This window comes from Elaeis guineensis, chromosome 4 (genome assembly GCF_000442705.2).
Source record: "Elaeis guineensis isolate ETL-2024a chromosome 4, EG11, whole genome shotgun sequence".
Lineage (NCBI taxonomy): Eukaryota > Viridiplantae > Streptophyta > Magnoliopsida > Arecales > Arecaceae > Elaeis > Elaeis guineensis.
In genome coordinates this window covers 21,976,625-21,993,098 of record NC_025996.2, presented here as the reverse complement: position 1 = coordinate 21,993,098, position 16,474 = coordinate 21,976,625, and the positions used below count along the sequence as shown (strand labels likewise).

Genomic DNA, 16,474 nt, shown 5'->3' with positions numbered 1-16,474 from the left:
TAAAAATTTTTATTTTATTATTTTAAAAAATTTATGCCTTTTACCACTATTATCAACACTACTTCACTGTTGCTACCATTCTACCATCATCATCGCTATCACCTCCACCACCATCATCACTACCATCGTTACTATAATCATATACACCACCCGATCATTACTATACTACCATCTTCATTCTACTATATCATCATTGTCGTTATCACCATTATCTTCATCATCATTGTTGTTATTTTCATCATCACCACCACATAACCTCGATAGTTTCTATTATGATCATCACAGTTGCCTCTGATATAGTCTCTTTTACCATCATTATTATTCAGTATCGTCACCACCATCATTGCCACCGCTACAATTTTTATCGCATTGCTATCGCAACCATAGCTTATCACATTATTATTGCTGTTATCAAATTATCAATGTCTCTATCGTCACTGGCATTATATTTATAATATTTTATTATCACCGCCACTGTAACCATCATCATTATTACTATCTCACCCACCATCTTCATATTTATCACACTAAAATTATTCATATTTTCAAAATTTATAAGTAAAATAGAACTAAGTTATTTTATTTTATTTTTATTTTTATTTTTGAAAATTTAAAAATTTGAAAGGGATGCTAAATGAGTTAATGTGGTAAGTATATACGGTGTGTAGCTTGGCAGCTGTGCAGCCCAACCGAAAAGTCCCGCTACCAACCCAACCTTTTTTGAAGTCGGCAACGTAACCAAAGAAGACCCGGGGCAGAAACAGGCTCTTCCGGCCCTCCTGCGATTCTGCTAGGGTTTTGCGAAATCGCGCCGGAGCTCCGCCGGAGGCTAGAATCCCGAGGAAGGAAGCGGCGGCGGAGATGGACGGCGACGACGAGGGGGTGACGGGGCCGATGGGCGATGAGCCGATGTTTTCCAACGGCGGCGGCGATGGCCAGCAGCAGCGGGGGAGCAAGGCGGTGATGGGTGGCGAGCAGATGGACGTGGAGGCCTACGGATCGCTGTACACCGGCCGGACCAAGGTGATTCGGCTGCTCTTCATCGCCGACCGCTGCGGCAACGAGGGCATGCAGCTCGAGGCCCTCCGCCTCGCGTACGACGAGATCAAGAAGGGCGAGGACTCCCAACTCTACCGCGAGGTTGCCAGCAAGATCGCCGGGCGCCTTGGTCCCCAATACGACCTCGACCAGGCCTGGGCCGACGGCATTGACCGCCGTGCCGAGCAGCGCAAGGACAAGCTCGAGAACGAGCTCAATGGCTATAAGGTACCCTTCCTGCAATTTTTGTTCCTCTTCTTATTGCTGTTAAATTTATAAAATAATCGGGCAAAAATCTCCTCTTCGGATATTTCAATTGCTCGCTCCTAGATCTTATTCGCAGTGTACTTTTTCCCCATGATAAAAGCGATCTTCACATTATTATATTGCATTTTTTGGGATTAGTTTGACATTCATGAATACCACGCAATTTAGAGATCCAAGGACCTTACCTACTTTATTTTCATTTGAAGAAAAATTCTCGCTTTCACCTCTTTGCAGATTCCCATAACTTACTCCTAAATTTTGATTACGAGCAATTTTTTCCCGGAAAAAAGCGGACTTTGTTTTATTATCTTGATGATAGATACATGATTCCCACCAATTTAGAGGCAAAAGCATATGACATGATTTTCTTTTTCTTTTTTTCTGCGCAAGTGTCACCATTAACTCCACCCTAAACTTCAATGTGCAGACAAATTTGATCAAGGAGAGCATCAGAATGGGTTACAATGATCTTGGAGATTTCTATTATGCTCATGGTCAGCTTGGGGATGCATTTAAGAATTATGTTCGTACCCGTGATTATTGCACTACTTCCAAGCACATTATTCACATGTGTTTGAATGTGATTCTGGTCAGTATTGAGTTGGGCCAGTTTATGCATGTCTCAAATTATGTTAGTAAAGCTGAGCAAACACCAGACATGCTGGACGCTGTCACAGTTGCAAAACTACGATGTGCTGCAGGGTTGGCTTACTTGGAGGCAAAGAAGTATAAACTTGCTGCTCGCAAGGTCAGTTTTTCACAATCTTTGCTTCCCCAATGCTTTGTCCATTAATGTTTTGAACCATCATTTTGGCTTGGGATATTTGGATTTTATATGCCCGAGCTTCTATTCTATGGCTACGCAAGTGATATCTCAATGGAAGGCCATATTTAAGAATAACAAGGTATATTTAACAATAATTTGCAGATCATGTTAAAATAAAAAAAGTACATCCTAGATTCATGTGACAACTCTAAATATATGGAATGAATATTAACGAAAGTACAACACATAGCAGGTTGTTGCAAATAATGCTCAGTAGTAGCAGGCAAAAAAATCATCCTTTATTGGTTGGACTTCGTAACTGCCTACAAGTTTTCATATCATCAGTTAAGACTAGTGATTTAGTTATTTGCTTTTTTTTAAGCTGAAAAGAAATTCCACAGAATTAATGCTTTGTGAATTTAGGATGGTGAATCATTTGGGGGAATATCCCCTTTTAGTTACAGAAAATAGTTTCATGTAGTACTTGGGTTGGATGAAGCCAGCATTTTTATGAGTCAATTCTTAGTCATTGTTGTTGTTCAAGAGCCTTGTTTATTGCACATGTTTCTATAAGACAATTACAAAACGGGAACTTGGAATTTTGCTGACATATCAGGTCAATCTTTGAAACCCTCTAGTAGAAGCTGGTTCTTGACTTTAAAATTTGTCAGCTTTTTTTTTTTAACAGTTTATTTCATGTGCTTTTGTTTAGCTATTTATAAATCTTATGTTCCACCATTGCAAGTTGAGAGGGCAATTTATTGCTTCTTTGGTTAAATATATAAAATATTTAACCACGAACGTTTACAACTCTGGTTGTTTATGCAGTTTTTGGAAACTGGACCTGAACTAGGGAACAACTATACAGAGGTGATAGCACCCCAAGATGTTGCTACATATGGTGGACTTTGTGCACTTTCATCTTTTGACCGATCGGAGCTGAAGGCATCTCTTTTCTGCTTGTTTCTTTATTTTTGCAGTATCTTTTTATTGTTTTCTTCATTTATTGCAGCTTGCATTTCTGAATCAAAGTCTAATTAGCTGCCCTAATTTTTGCCAGAGCAAAGTCATTGACAACATTAACTTTCGAAATTTCTTAGAGTTGGTGCCTGAAGTAAGGGAGCTTATACATGACTTCTATGCAAGGTATAATGATATTTCCTTTTCTTCTTACAAATTAATTAACCTGTCTACTTTGAAAGTGGTATTATTTTCCCTTGTTATTTATGAGTTGTCCTTTTATTTTTATGTTTTTATTGACTAATTTCTCCGATAAACAATAATAACGGAATCAGAAATTTACTGATATGATGAAGATTAATATATGATGGTTGGTAAATTAGTATCAATAGGAAAATAATCAATGACTTCTTATCTGGGTTGTGTTACCACTCTAGTTCTGTTGGTAGTTGTCTTATTGATCTACGATTTATATCTTTGTGCAAAATCAAGAATGTGATGTTCATATGGTGGTCAGCTAGTTCCCCTTGCAAATGTTTGAACATCATCATAAACACACACATGCAACACACATAGACATGCATTTATTATTTAATTTAATTTTGATTTTTCTCATGGTAAGGAAACTTTTTAACCATTTTAAATTTTATAGTTATGCGGTAAACTGATATTACAACATATGTAGTAGATAAGAAGAAGGAAGAAAAATATTGATCATTGATTTTAGTCAACATCGTCATTAGTGCCAATGCAAATGCTAGTTTCTGGGATCTGAGGCAAGATCATTAGCTGTCAAGCAAAGGTTTGCTACATTTTGTGCCTTCAGTCTTTAGATTTTTCTGTTGAAATGCAGCTCTGGATTTTTGTAAAGCATCTCAAAGAAAAAAATTGGTCAAGGCCAGATGTTTTGAGTTTTAGATTATGTGCAATTCAGCCTTTGGTTAGTTGATTTGTTTTTTATTGTCATTCTTGATATGATGCAATACAGGCCCATAGAAGGTGATCTTATGTTGACATATGATACACCAGTGTTTATGATGTCTATATGTCTGACATGGTGTTAACTAATTTTTTTCCATGTGATTTATTTAGGCATTTACAAGAACATGTAGCCTTTGCTCTTAGTCCTTTAAAACTTCATCTATTGTAACACTTATTGAAAATATTATAGCTTGTTATGCTAGTTTTCATGGAAATTGTCAAACTTGATATCTTAAAGAGGTCAATACCACAAGAATATATGCTAACTCTATTTTGATATTTCTAGTTTATAGTTGTGGGTCAAATGTAGTTATGTAATATAATTCATGATGTTTTGACTTTATAACACGTGGATGCTATTATGGAGGATAAAGAGAAGTTATCAATCTATAGTGTAGAAATGTAGATTTGCCAATACTGAGTTGCAGTAATTTAGGGCCAGAACCATGCATGATGGGATTTGTCAAACAAAATATTGCAATTAGATTTTAGTTGTAACCTTCTTCTTCATATGTGAAGTTTATAAAACCACAATTATATCCTAACACAAAGTCATATAGAGGTATCACAATGATGCTTTGATTTTTTTTTTAAAGATACTACATTCTTGGTTTGGTATGTTATTTGGCAAAATCTTTTGAGTCCTTATAGAGAAAAGAGCATAGGTTGGGTTGAAGAAGATCATTTACATGTTCTTTTGGTCCTTTTGTAGGAAGAGACCTCTTTCAGGGGCTCTGAAAGCACTTATGAGGTAGTATGTTAGAAACCTAGTGTCTATGGTGTTATAATAAAGGCTCAAAAAATGGGGCCTTTTTTGTTTTTTTCTTTTGTTTTTTTGGTTATTTGGTGTAGAGATCGACAAGAGCTATGTGAGAGATCTATAGAGAAAAAAGGATTTTGTTATTTTTTATTCTGGATCGTTGATTAGTTATATACTTGTACTGAAGTATCATAGGATGAGCAGAATGGAAGCAACAAACGGGTTTTGTTGAAGTTGTTATTGGCTTATGTACCTATAATGTTGACAGAAAACAAAGAAAATCATATCTCCTTCCATGAAAGGTATGAAGAGTCTAAAATGCTATTCATGAGACGATATAAATATTTTACTTGTCACTAAATTCTGTACCTTTTTTCTTATTATAAGAGGATTTAGTCAACATTGCTTGCATGATGTTGATTTTTTTCCCCTTGTATCGATTGATTTATTTTCATTTCATCGCATATGTGTGTATGTGCGCGTGCGTGTGGACACACACTTGCCCCTACACACCCACACACATACATGCGCACACACATGATGTGCACAATTCTTGTTCATTTGAAATTACACACAAACACACTGAATTTGAATGTTGTGCTCTTGATTTCCAAGAATGTGCTTGTGTGCATAATTGTGTGGTTAATTCTAGATGTATTTCTGTAATTACAGACATGATATGACCAATTCTTGTTCATGTGAAATTGCTGAATTTTTACCTGGGTTGTTGTCAGGTAATCCTAATGTTTTCTGCTTGGTTTCTGCAAAGCAATGTCTCAATGCATAATTTCATGGTCAATTCTAGGTGTATATCTTCTAATTATATGATGACATAATGTGAAAGGTTTTTAGTCATGTGAAATTGCCAATGATATGTTACGAAATGATTAAATGTCTGGCGAGCTGATCTAGATTTTTTTTTTTTTAATGGGGTCTAACATTGGATGTTTGTTTATGTTTAGATCTTTTTTCGCTATTTTTGGACCCGATTAGGATGCTCTATTCTCAGGACCATAATTTGTAGTTTGAGTCTGTTTCATCTATACTGCACATGGTTCTTAATGCCTTACAAGACTCATTTCTTGAATTTGTTAGATGCATGAGATTTTTGTGCAGACCAAGTTTTTGTGGTTTGAATGTGCTTTTATAAAACTCATTTCTTGAATTTGTTAGATGCACGAGATATTTTTGTTTAGATCAAGTTTCCATGACTTGAAAGTGCTTAGACAGGATAGAGGCATTATTACCATCATGATTTAAACTAAACTGGTACCATGGATAATGGTCCATAAAAGTAGACCAATAGATTCTAAAGAATTTTTGGTTAAGATTAGATTCCTTATTTTCCTTGTTGGTTCCTATAATGATACTATTTTATTTATTTGTTTTCCAAGTGGTGGTTTGTTTTAGTTAACTTCCAATTAACTTCACACTGGAAATCAACTTTGCTTCGAGGTTCTATTGAAATTTAAATCTGTAGAAGCCATTTTAATCTAAATTATCCGGAACACCATTTAAGGGTATAACTTATGGGTTTTATTCATATGAATTTTTGCTTTTCCTAGACATATGACTTATTGGTCAAGGATCCATTGCTTTGTCATGTGCAGGATTCTTACACTATGTTTGGTTCACTGGAATGAGGATTGGAATGGAATGGGGATTTCAACTTCGGCCTCATTCTAATGTTTGATATGACAATAGAGGATGGAATCACAATTTCTTTGGAATCAAGATTCCTTCATCTGAAAGAATGACGATTCTACTCATACACAAGGAGGATTGGTCCCCATGAAAATGGAAATAAATGATATTTTTGGTAATAAACAAATTAACAATATTTATGGTCTAACAAATGATATACTTTTTATATAAATCAACCATTGATGATTATGATATATAATAAAAATGAATAATTTAATTAATATATAATTTCAAATATTATTTATTAGAACATAGTGAAATATCAAGTGTTATCAACAATGACTCAAAAGTTTACCTTATGTTATATGCTAGCAAATGGGCATTGCTTAATGCATGTTAATGAACAATAAATATATTTTGAATCTTGAATCAAATATTTTATTTTAATTTAATCTTTCATAGTTATTCGTAGACATTGACCATAAAATAGGTCAAGGATCCATTGCTTTGGTACGACAATAGAGGATGGAATCACAAATTCGTTTTGGAATTAGGATTCCTCCTTTTGAAAGAATTGTGATTCCATGCAAACATGGAAGGAATGGTCATTTCCATGGAATGGAAATGAATGATATTTTTGGTAATAAACTAATTAGTAATATTATGATATAAAATAGTTACTAATGATATATTTTTATATGAATCAACTATTGATGACTATGGTATATGTTAAAAATAGTTTAATTAATATATAATTTAAAATATTTTTTATTAGAAAATAGTGAAATATCAAGTAGTATCAATTATTACTCAAAAGTTTATAATGTATCATATATTAGCAAATGGGTATGGCACAATGCATGTTAAAGAAAAATAAATATAGAAATTTAAACTGTTAAATATTATTAAGAAAAGCTAAAAATATCTTAGGTAAATATTAAAAATTGACTAAAATAAATAACATAAAATATTCAATTTAAAATAAAAATGAATGAAAACAAAATTAAAAATAGAAAATATTACCATGAAAGGTTAAAATTAAAATAAAATATTTGGTTGAAGATATAAAATATAAATAAAACAACATTTTAATTAATAAAAAATAAAAAGAAAATGATATTAATGATATCATATTAAATAAAAAAAATATGATTAAATTTTTAAATAATATTGAATGGAAAAGATAAAATATGTTAGATAAATATTATATTAAATAAAATAGTTGATAGTAAATAATAAATAACAAAATATTAAATAAACATAGAAAATATGAATAAAACATAGAAGTGTAAATATATAAATAATTAGGATTAATACCAAAAATAATTAGGCTTTTCAAAGTTAAGACCATAGTAAGCATGCCCAAATCTGAAGTGTTTACCAATCATGCATCTCCATGTGCATCATAATTAATTTCTTTAAATAATGTAATATTTCATGTCAATCTTTTTTTCTTTTAAAAAAATGTTCTCTTTCTTCTACAATCTTTCTTTTTCTCATTTCATGTTTTTCTAAAGAGTATGAAGTGGAGAGAAATATGTGAGGAATTCATTCCATGTTAAGCCTTGTTGGTGGGTGACTATTCCTCTAGTATATCATATGAACATTGGCTCACATGTTAGTGACTTGTGGTTCAATCGTGGCAGTTGCCATGCTTGAAATGGTTGTTTGAATGATTAAAAGGCTAATAAAATTAGTTTTTGTTGGAAGGATGGAGAGCACCATATATTGGTAACATGAAGCTAATGGGGTGGAGGATATCAAGAGGGACTTTGAATTAAGGGTGAAGGACTTAGCATGGGGAATGTGTTAAATATACGCGATTGGCTTGGGTATGTGTTTCTTTAAGCAAGTACAAGCTGTGAAAATTACAATGATGGAGACAGGCTTCTATTTAACTACTAGGTGGCAGGTGTATATGCATTTGAGCCATCACGTGGTGGTGAGACATTCAAACATTATGCAGAAAATGTATTATGTGTCAAAAGAATCTATAGTGTGGGAGCATAAATGATTCTTCTAGAAATTCTTTTTTCACATTGCCTAAGTGAATAAGAGGAGCATTTGGATGAAAGAATTTATGTTGAATAACATCTTACCTCTTCTTGAGCAACTACCACATATGCTGTTTGATTGAGAATAGAATGGTAAAGACCGAATTTTGATTTTTTTCCCTTTTCTTTTGGGTCTCTACAAACATTGATAGTTGGTAATTAAGACATTCAATGCTTTCAATCCAATTAGGGTTTGAAAAGTATCTTTGCTACGAGATTTTGCAAATTAAATATCCTGAGCAGCCTTTCTCCTGATGACCCTTTGAATATAAATATATAATAGTGTACCTTCATGATTCGTTGATGTGTTTCCGTTTGGTTTTTTGAGGGAAGGGGGGGGGGGGGTGCTGGCCATCCTCTTTGCCATGCAATGAAACAATGTGTACAGAATTGCCTACATGCATCATTGCTCTCTTTTTCACACCATGCTGAAATTTACATGGGTGCTTTTTTTTTTTTTTTTTTTTTTTGCAAATCCTCTTGGAGATACTGTTTGCCTTTCACTTGGAGGAGGTAGAGAGTTAGATGATAAATAATTCTTACTAAATGTCCGTAAGCATCTTCTCAACACCATGTGTATATTTACTTCCTGTAGCTTGACTCATCTGTTTCTTGAAATCTTCCACTATTCGGCTTGCAACAAACACATCTAACTATTTTAATATTAACAGACATGAATCTGGTGCTTCTAACATATTATTGAAGAAGCTCACTCAAATCTTGGCTATGCCCAAGCATGAGAACAATATGCTAGGATATGGTTTAACCTTTGCTTTTGTTTTGGTTATATGTTGTCACTAAGGAGACTAGACCTCATCTCGTCTATGCAATAACAATGCCTCGCATTCTGGTGGCATTGTGGGCCAGGATTCACTTCAACCTTCATCACATCCCACCATTATCTATGCTGACCTGCACACGCATGAACACGTGCACGCACACGCACACCCCTCCACGCGTGCACACACAAAAACGCATGTGCACGCAACTTAGATCTATTTCGAATTTGTATTAATAAACTACACATGCACACAACTTAGATCTTCTTTGAATTTGTATAATAAACTATTCTATGTCATATCACACACGCATGCGTGTGCATGTGCGTGCATGCATGCATGCACACACACAGCTTAGGTCTTTTTCGAATTTGTATTAATAAACTATTCTATGTCATGTTTATCACACGCACGCACTCACGCATGTGCACCCACATGCACATGCCCGCATGCATGTGCATGCACACATGCATGCGCACAGCTTAGATCTTCTTTGAATTTGTATTAATAAACTATTCTATGTCATGTTTATCAATATTATTATAAAGGAACACAACCTAAAGTACATGTATTTATACATTCTAAGTTTCTTGAATGCATTTAATTAGTAGTTCAAACCAAAATATATTCATCTCTATTCTGTCAAATTTAACTAGACATGCTCGTTCTTTTTAATAAATAATTTTTAAATTGGTTAAATAAACAATGCTTCTAGTAGCAAGTTTTTAGTTGAATCTACTCTAAAGGTGGAGTTTGGGAGTGGTGTTTTTATGCTTACCTGAAGCATCTTTTAGGTTGTTTGGTTTAGTCATTGGACTAGATGTACAGGGCTCAGTTCTCAGAAGCATCTTTTAGGTTGTTTGGTTTTGTTAGTTGGGCTTAGATACACAGGGCTCGGTTCTCAGAGCAGTGCAAGAGTGGGGAAATGGAACTCTCAAATTAAAAATTATGACATGGAAGATCCTTGGGAACACATGAACAAAACAGTATTAAAATTTATAGAGTAATTTCAATGTACTCATATTGTTATTGCATTTTGAATATTTCTATGAAAAAATGTTTCAAAAGTATGATAAAACATTAGCGATAATTTTCTTAAAACTAAGAATTGTTTTTGGCAGACTCGTGTTTCATTAGATGCTACTTAACTATTTAATATGTGTTGGACAAATTAGGAAGCAGGGTTAGGGGCAGGAATGTGATCTTGGAGAGGGTATGCTACGTTCGATGTAAAATAATGACTATAAATATTTAAGGCTGGAATGATTAAGGAAATGAACTACTTCCAGCATGATTTCTTATGTGACCTGGACTTCTTTCTTCTTAGTCATTGACCATGATGCTTTTGGTGAATGACCACTAGTGTTGGGACATAGTTGCTACCTATCTTTTGAAGCTATGTACGTTTAGGAAAGAAAACCAAACTTGATATATGGATTGCTCCTTGTGGTGGTTCTGATAACTCCAAAAATATATTAATGAAATGCAAAAGCCTCTGCTTTTGTTCTTTTCTTTTGTGGATTTACTTCAATTTTCTTTCTCACTTTTTTCTAATATGAAAAGAAGCTCACGGCCTATAATTTCTTATAAGTTATGTGCTTCTGATTGGATGGCTCTCGTTGGAAGGTTTGCCCGTTGTTGGTTATGTAGCTAGAAGGGTCTTATTGAAGGATGAGGAAATGGGGCATTCCTTTTTCATGCTGCAACTCTGTTGTTAATGTGATTCTGAGAGTTTATTTGATATCCTGATCCCTTCACCCAAAGAGACGATATCCCAAGGTTTCAGCAAGTCTTACTTCAAAAGATAAACTTCCTTCATGCTTTGGTGTTGTATGAGAAGATATAGGAAGGTTTTGCAGTAATCATTTTGAAGTTGCAGGAAATTTGAGGAAATACTGGCCTGAGTTCCATTCCTGATCTGAGGAGTTTTTACCTTGCTGAAACTTGAAGCATTCTTTTCCTTTGCCTATCATTTGTTGAACGGTTATGTTGATGATGTAGATTCATTTTTTTCTAATCCAAAAGTCCTTAGATTCTAACATATACAAACATGCTGGTCACTTGCCAGAACACCAGCCCACATACATTGCCACAGCCAGTTTTGGTTGAGAACAGGGTCTTATTCCATTTTAAAAATTTATTATTTTAAATCTATTTGTAGTTAGATTGGGCCAAATTTGATGCATTAAAATGTCATTTTGATGTGGTCATCTAGTCTCTCAATCAAGTGTGTGTCTATATGTGTTAGCATATATAGATGATGAAGAATGATGATATTTCATGTCAAGCATATTGAAAGGCACATTTTTCATTGGAACTTGATAAATTATTTTAATGTACACCTATTGCACATGGTGTTTACCTCACCGAGAATCCCACCCAGTAAAAAAAAAAAAAAAGAAGAAAGCCTTCCCCACAAGTTTCAAATGACAAATAAAAAATAGGTGTTTAGACACTAGTGGATTGGCACCGGGCAGTTCAACTGGTATATAGATGTCAGGTGCTGGTTGTTCCATATCAGCACAGCACAGCACATGCTGGCCAGAATGCCTGTTGTGGTCAGCACCTGAGTCCTTTTCCAACACTAAGTATTAAGTCTCTAAATCAACATTTTATTAATTAATGTTGGTTCAGTTTGGTTGTCCTTGCTTCTTTCTCTTTCTTGGATAAAGCAAAACTGCTAGGGTGAAAAGAGCATTGAAATAAGAAGATCCATGACTAGATAGGGGTTGTCATATGGGTTTGGATTATGTGATTGCTTGTGTCCATTATTGATGATTTAATTAAGTTGCAGTTCATTGGAAAATCTTATATTAGCATTGATAGGAATTCATGTCTTGCATATATGGTGAATGAAGAAACACAAAAAAATCAGAAATCATGGTGAAAATCTTTTTATGGAATTTAGAGGGTGAAGGTATTTATCCTAAGTATTTGTATTATGATATTTGTGGATATTTTTGGCATTTAGTTTGGAGTGCTGTTCATGATGCAATTGCTTAAGCTGGAAATGCATTTGTCCAACTTTCTCTGTCTTCAGGTTTGGCAGGGACTTAAAAAAATATCTGGTTCTGAACAACTAGATGCAGTCCGAATTGGCCCTCCTAACCATTTTAGGTTAACATTTTTACACGATTGACCTTTGTGAACAATAGTTTAACTTAGGATGTACTTTCATATTAAATGCTACAAATATGTAAATTAAAAGAACAGAATTCAGAATAAAAAGAAATTGTCAGCTGTATCCTTCGAATGCCATGTCCATCCTATTTTCTTCCGTGACCTGTTCATAAGTTTGAGCATTTTTTTCTAGTTGGATTGCAAAATTCTGTTGCATGCTTGCTTACCATTTCTGTCAATTGACTCAATTCTCTACTGCTCTTTCATTGGCAAAACTTTTATATTTTCTTTGTTATAACTTATTTCTCACTCTGATCCTCCTAGTTATACCACATAGGCACATTGTCTCTATGAGGCTTGTCTTGTGTGCATGAAACTTCTCAACATTGCATCCCTTCTTGTTTTCTTATAAACTCAGGATTTCATCAATCAAATCACTTCGTTACTTCATCCATTAGGCATCAGTTTTCATTAGATCTGTCTTCATCAGATTCAATCTTGTATATAATGGTCCAAAGTAATTTATGATCGTGCATGCTATTGTATCTCATGGCTGTCAGTCCTGACCGAAGCCTGCTATTCAACTTTGTTTCTACTCAATTTGCATAGTGTGTCCACTGAATTTTGGATTTATTTCTTAAGATGCACATATCCATCTTTAATGATTCTCTCTTGTATCTTCTCTCTGAGTCAGCAAAGAGCAGGTGCTGGTTCTTTCTCGTTTCTTTAAAGCCTTAGATGAGTTACCTATTAACTGTCATTTAGCTTCCTAGCATAATTCTGAATTGTTCTTTGTAATAGTTGTGCATTATTTAATCTTGTTGAAGTAATGTCTACCATAACCTCATAGTATGGCCGATGGACTTGGCTCCACTGTAGTTATTGCAAGTATTTCCTCTTAATTATTGTGTATATGTGTGATTCCACTTTAGTTATTGCAATTGTAGTTGATCTTTATTCTTGTGGCAAGTACCAGAAATGTATGTATGTGTGCGTGCGTGCATGCGTGCATGGACGTACATATTCATTGATTATGCCAGTTAACCATAGATTATAGTTTCTATCATTATGTTCATACCCAAATTTGTTTCATGCCTCCTTAAAAGCAATCTGTTGTTGGGCAGATCTTGCTTGCTTGTTGTTAGGTGGTTAAGATTTTGTCGGAATCTATGTTTAAGAGGGTGAACATAGTGAAAAGCGCTAATAATGATTGCTAGATTATGAATGTATCTGTTGCAGGACTCAGATATGAGAAAATATCTTGCAGGGTATGAAAATAAGGAGAGTTGAAGAGAGCAGAGAGAGAGAGAGAGAGAGAGAGAGAGAGGTTGGAACCAGTGTATCAAAAAGATCCCTCTGAATCTGTCAATATCTTACGCATGTGTATTTAATTTATTACAAAAAATAATGCAGATCCTAATTGAACTAGGACTTCTTTACATGTGTTCCACTACAAATAGATCAGATATGGATTTTTCTGTTTATAGAAAAATCAGAAATATGTACCATGTTCCTCTAGAAACATCAAATTCTTCAAGTTTGTTTCTTGAATATATTATTGCCAAAATTTAGAATCATGACAGTTACATTAATAATTTGCTTATCATGGCTTTCACCTGACTATGCTCACCTGCAAGTAACCTTAATGACATTTGCTTCTTAAAATGATACATTATAGCTTCGTGGAGTGAAAGTTGCTGTCTGTCAAAGCATTTCATATTCTTCTTTTTTGTGAGACTTTTATTGTTTCTAACCACAAAAATGTTCCGCTGCAGTCACTATGCTTCATGTCTGGAGTATCTAGAGAACCTTAAACCAAACCTTTTGCTGGATATCCATTTACATGATCATGTTGAAACACTCTATACTCAAATTCGCCACAAAGCTATCATCCAGTATACACATCCATTCATTTCTGTGGATCTTCACACAATGGCCAGTGCCTTTAAAACTGGTGTTGCTGGGTTGGAGAAAGAACTCGAAGCTTTGATCACCGACAACCAGATTCAAGTAAGATAGCATTTTTCTGTTTTTAAGTCTCATCCAGTATAGAAATGCTTGTGCTTTATGTTCACTCATAGCTTGATCGGAATTATTTCTCAGATGAGCTGTTAAATCGTAGTTTAACTTTAGAATATCAGCATTATCGTTGTTATTTCAGCTATGTTAAATTAATTTTGTGGAATATCTGCAGGCCCGGATAGACTCGCACAACAAAATTCTTTATGCAAGGCATGCTGACCAAAGAAATACGACGTTCCAGCGTGTCCTACAAACTGGTGTTGAATTTGAAAGAGATGTTAGGGCAATGTTGCTGAGAGCCAATCTCATCAAGCATGAATACAATCAAAGGGCAGCAACAAGGAAAATTTGAAATGGAAGTCACATCTCCTTGGGTTTTTGCTGAGGGTTTTCTGGTACTGGGGTCTCACCTCTTATGGATGGAAGATGATTTCCTCTTTTGCATTTGATTGTGAAATCCATGGTTAAAATTTGTGCAGATGTCATGTATTTGCAGGATGGGGGCTTGAAGTTGAAAACTTTTCATGGTGGTTATAAATTTGTGTACGTCCTTTTGAGGTTGGATATTTTTGCGTGGTCCGCTGCATTTATGCTCGAATACTTGCAGTCTGTGGTAACATCAGCCGCCATAAAAAATATAAACCTGCTGTCAAAGGAAAGATGGAGAAAATTCGGACATTAAATTCTGAAGTCACCAAGTTCACTTTCCTTGCAGCTGTTGTTTATTCCCTTTGTATCCATTAAGGGATCCACACGTTACAGAATGCATATGGTAACACTATCGTATGACTGCTACTACCTAAAACTACTCGCTGCATGGAGTTCTTTGGGGTTTGGTTGGATCCTGGTATCCTGCAATGATCTACAATGCTCTATTATAGAATTTTGACAGTGGTGGCATCTAGAGTGGTACATTTTCAGAATTTTTTTTCTAATGGATGTGGTTGAAAGCTCAGGCTTTGAGGTCTAACAGCTTAACCATTCAGCCGTCTGTTTTCCTTGTAAATATTGTGCATACCCAATATAGCGCTGCTATATACATTTTCTTCCAAATAGTGTGTTTAGATTGCTGCTTTCCTTAGGCCTCTGATGTTTTTGGATAGGAAGTGTGGATGCGAGTTTGTGTTGCGATGTAACATGGTGATGCATGTACCTCGATGAGTCCTGGCAGCCACGGTGGATATTAGGGAAGGAAAATGCAGTTGGATACTTGTTTCACCCTGAAAATGTAATTAATTTCCTCTAACTGGCGACGGGTTGAGGGGAACTGAAAAGTGTTCCCTCTAAAAGGTACTTTGGCTCAGAGTCATGAAACATTTGAAGGTCTGAATCGAATGGAAACCATAATTTCATCCATTCTAATAGGTGAAGGACAAATGTTCTGGAGGCTCGAATCAATCCAAAGTCCTACTTCCACTATTCTATACCTGAAGGAGCGAAGTCAGCCAAGAAAGCCAGGGGTGTGCAAGGGCGGAAATGAAGCCAAGGTGCATGGAGCAGCATGTTGTTTCTCTGATGGGCTAGCCCGTAGCCACACCAAGCTTAAGGCAACCAAAGAAAAATAAACAAAAAAAGGCCTGTTTGGATATGCCCATGGAATTGGACTAAAAATCCTATAGAAATCAAGCTTGTTGATCTATTCATCTTGCATTTCCTAAGACTCTATCCAAACCCATTTTAGATCCTTAGCTTTTGGGCTATAGGAAGAAAAAAAGATCTATAGGAATTGAGGTCTTCTTTTCCAATGATCTTTCTTACCCACAGGGAAGATCAAGACAAATGACCGCCCATGCAATTTGGAATGGCAAACGAGTTCTTAGAAAGCAAAGCCTCTAGCTTACCTGCCGGTGGATGTTGGCAAATAATACAATCTAGTACCACTGATTCCCTTGAACCGGGAGCTAAAACCACTGGAAGATCACTGGAAAACGAATTCAACCATCAAAACTCCTTCCCTCCTATCTTCATTGCAGAAAGCCTTCAGGATTAAGAGCCTCATGTTCGGACCAATGCCCATTTTCTCCAGAAAACTTTGCTACTCTTCAAATGAATTTTGAGTGTCAAGCAAGCTTAATAGCATAAT

At 35.2% G+C, this 16,474-nt stretch overlaps 1 protein-coding gene across 3 annotated transcripts; it reads left to right on the top strand.

Moving 5' to 3' along the window:
• The first annotated feature begins 692 nt into the window (after nucleotides 1–692).
• Nucleotides 693–14,957, top strand: LOC105043409 (COP9 signalosome complex subunit 1). Of its 3 annotated transcripts, none has more exons than XM_073255841.1 (7): nucleotides 693–1,266; nucleotides 1,733–2,053; nucleotides 2,900–3,016; nucleotides 3,132–3,217; nucleotides 14,145–14,379; nucleotides 14,564–14,786; nucleotides 14,888–14,957. In XM_073255841.1, the coding sequence occupies exons 1-6, from the start codon at nucleotides 862–864 to the stop codon at nucleotides 14,741–14,743; spliced, it is 1,344 nt and encodes a 447-aa protein (XP_073111942.1). In that variant the 5' UTR covers nucleotides 693–861; the 3' UTR covers nucleotides 14,744–14,786; nucleotides 14,888–14,957. The 3 variants fall into 3 exon arrangements, with proteins under 3 accessions (XP_073111942.1, XP_073111941.1, XP_010919243.2); XM_073255840.1 differs by having other exon boundaries at nucleotides 14,871–14,957; XM_010920941.4 differs by having other exon boundaries at nucleotides 14,564–14,957.
• Nucleotides 14,958–16,474: the final 1,517 nt, after the last annotated feature.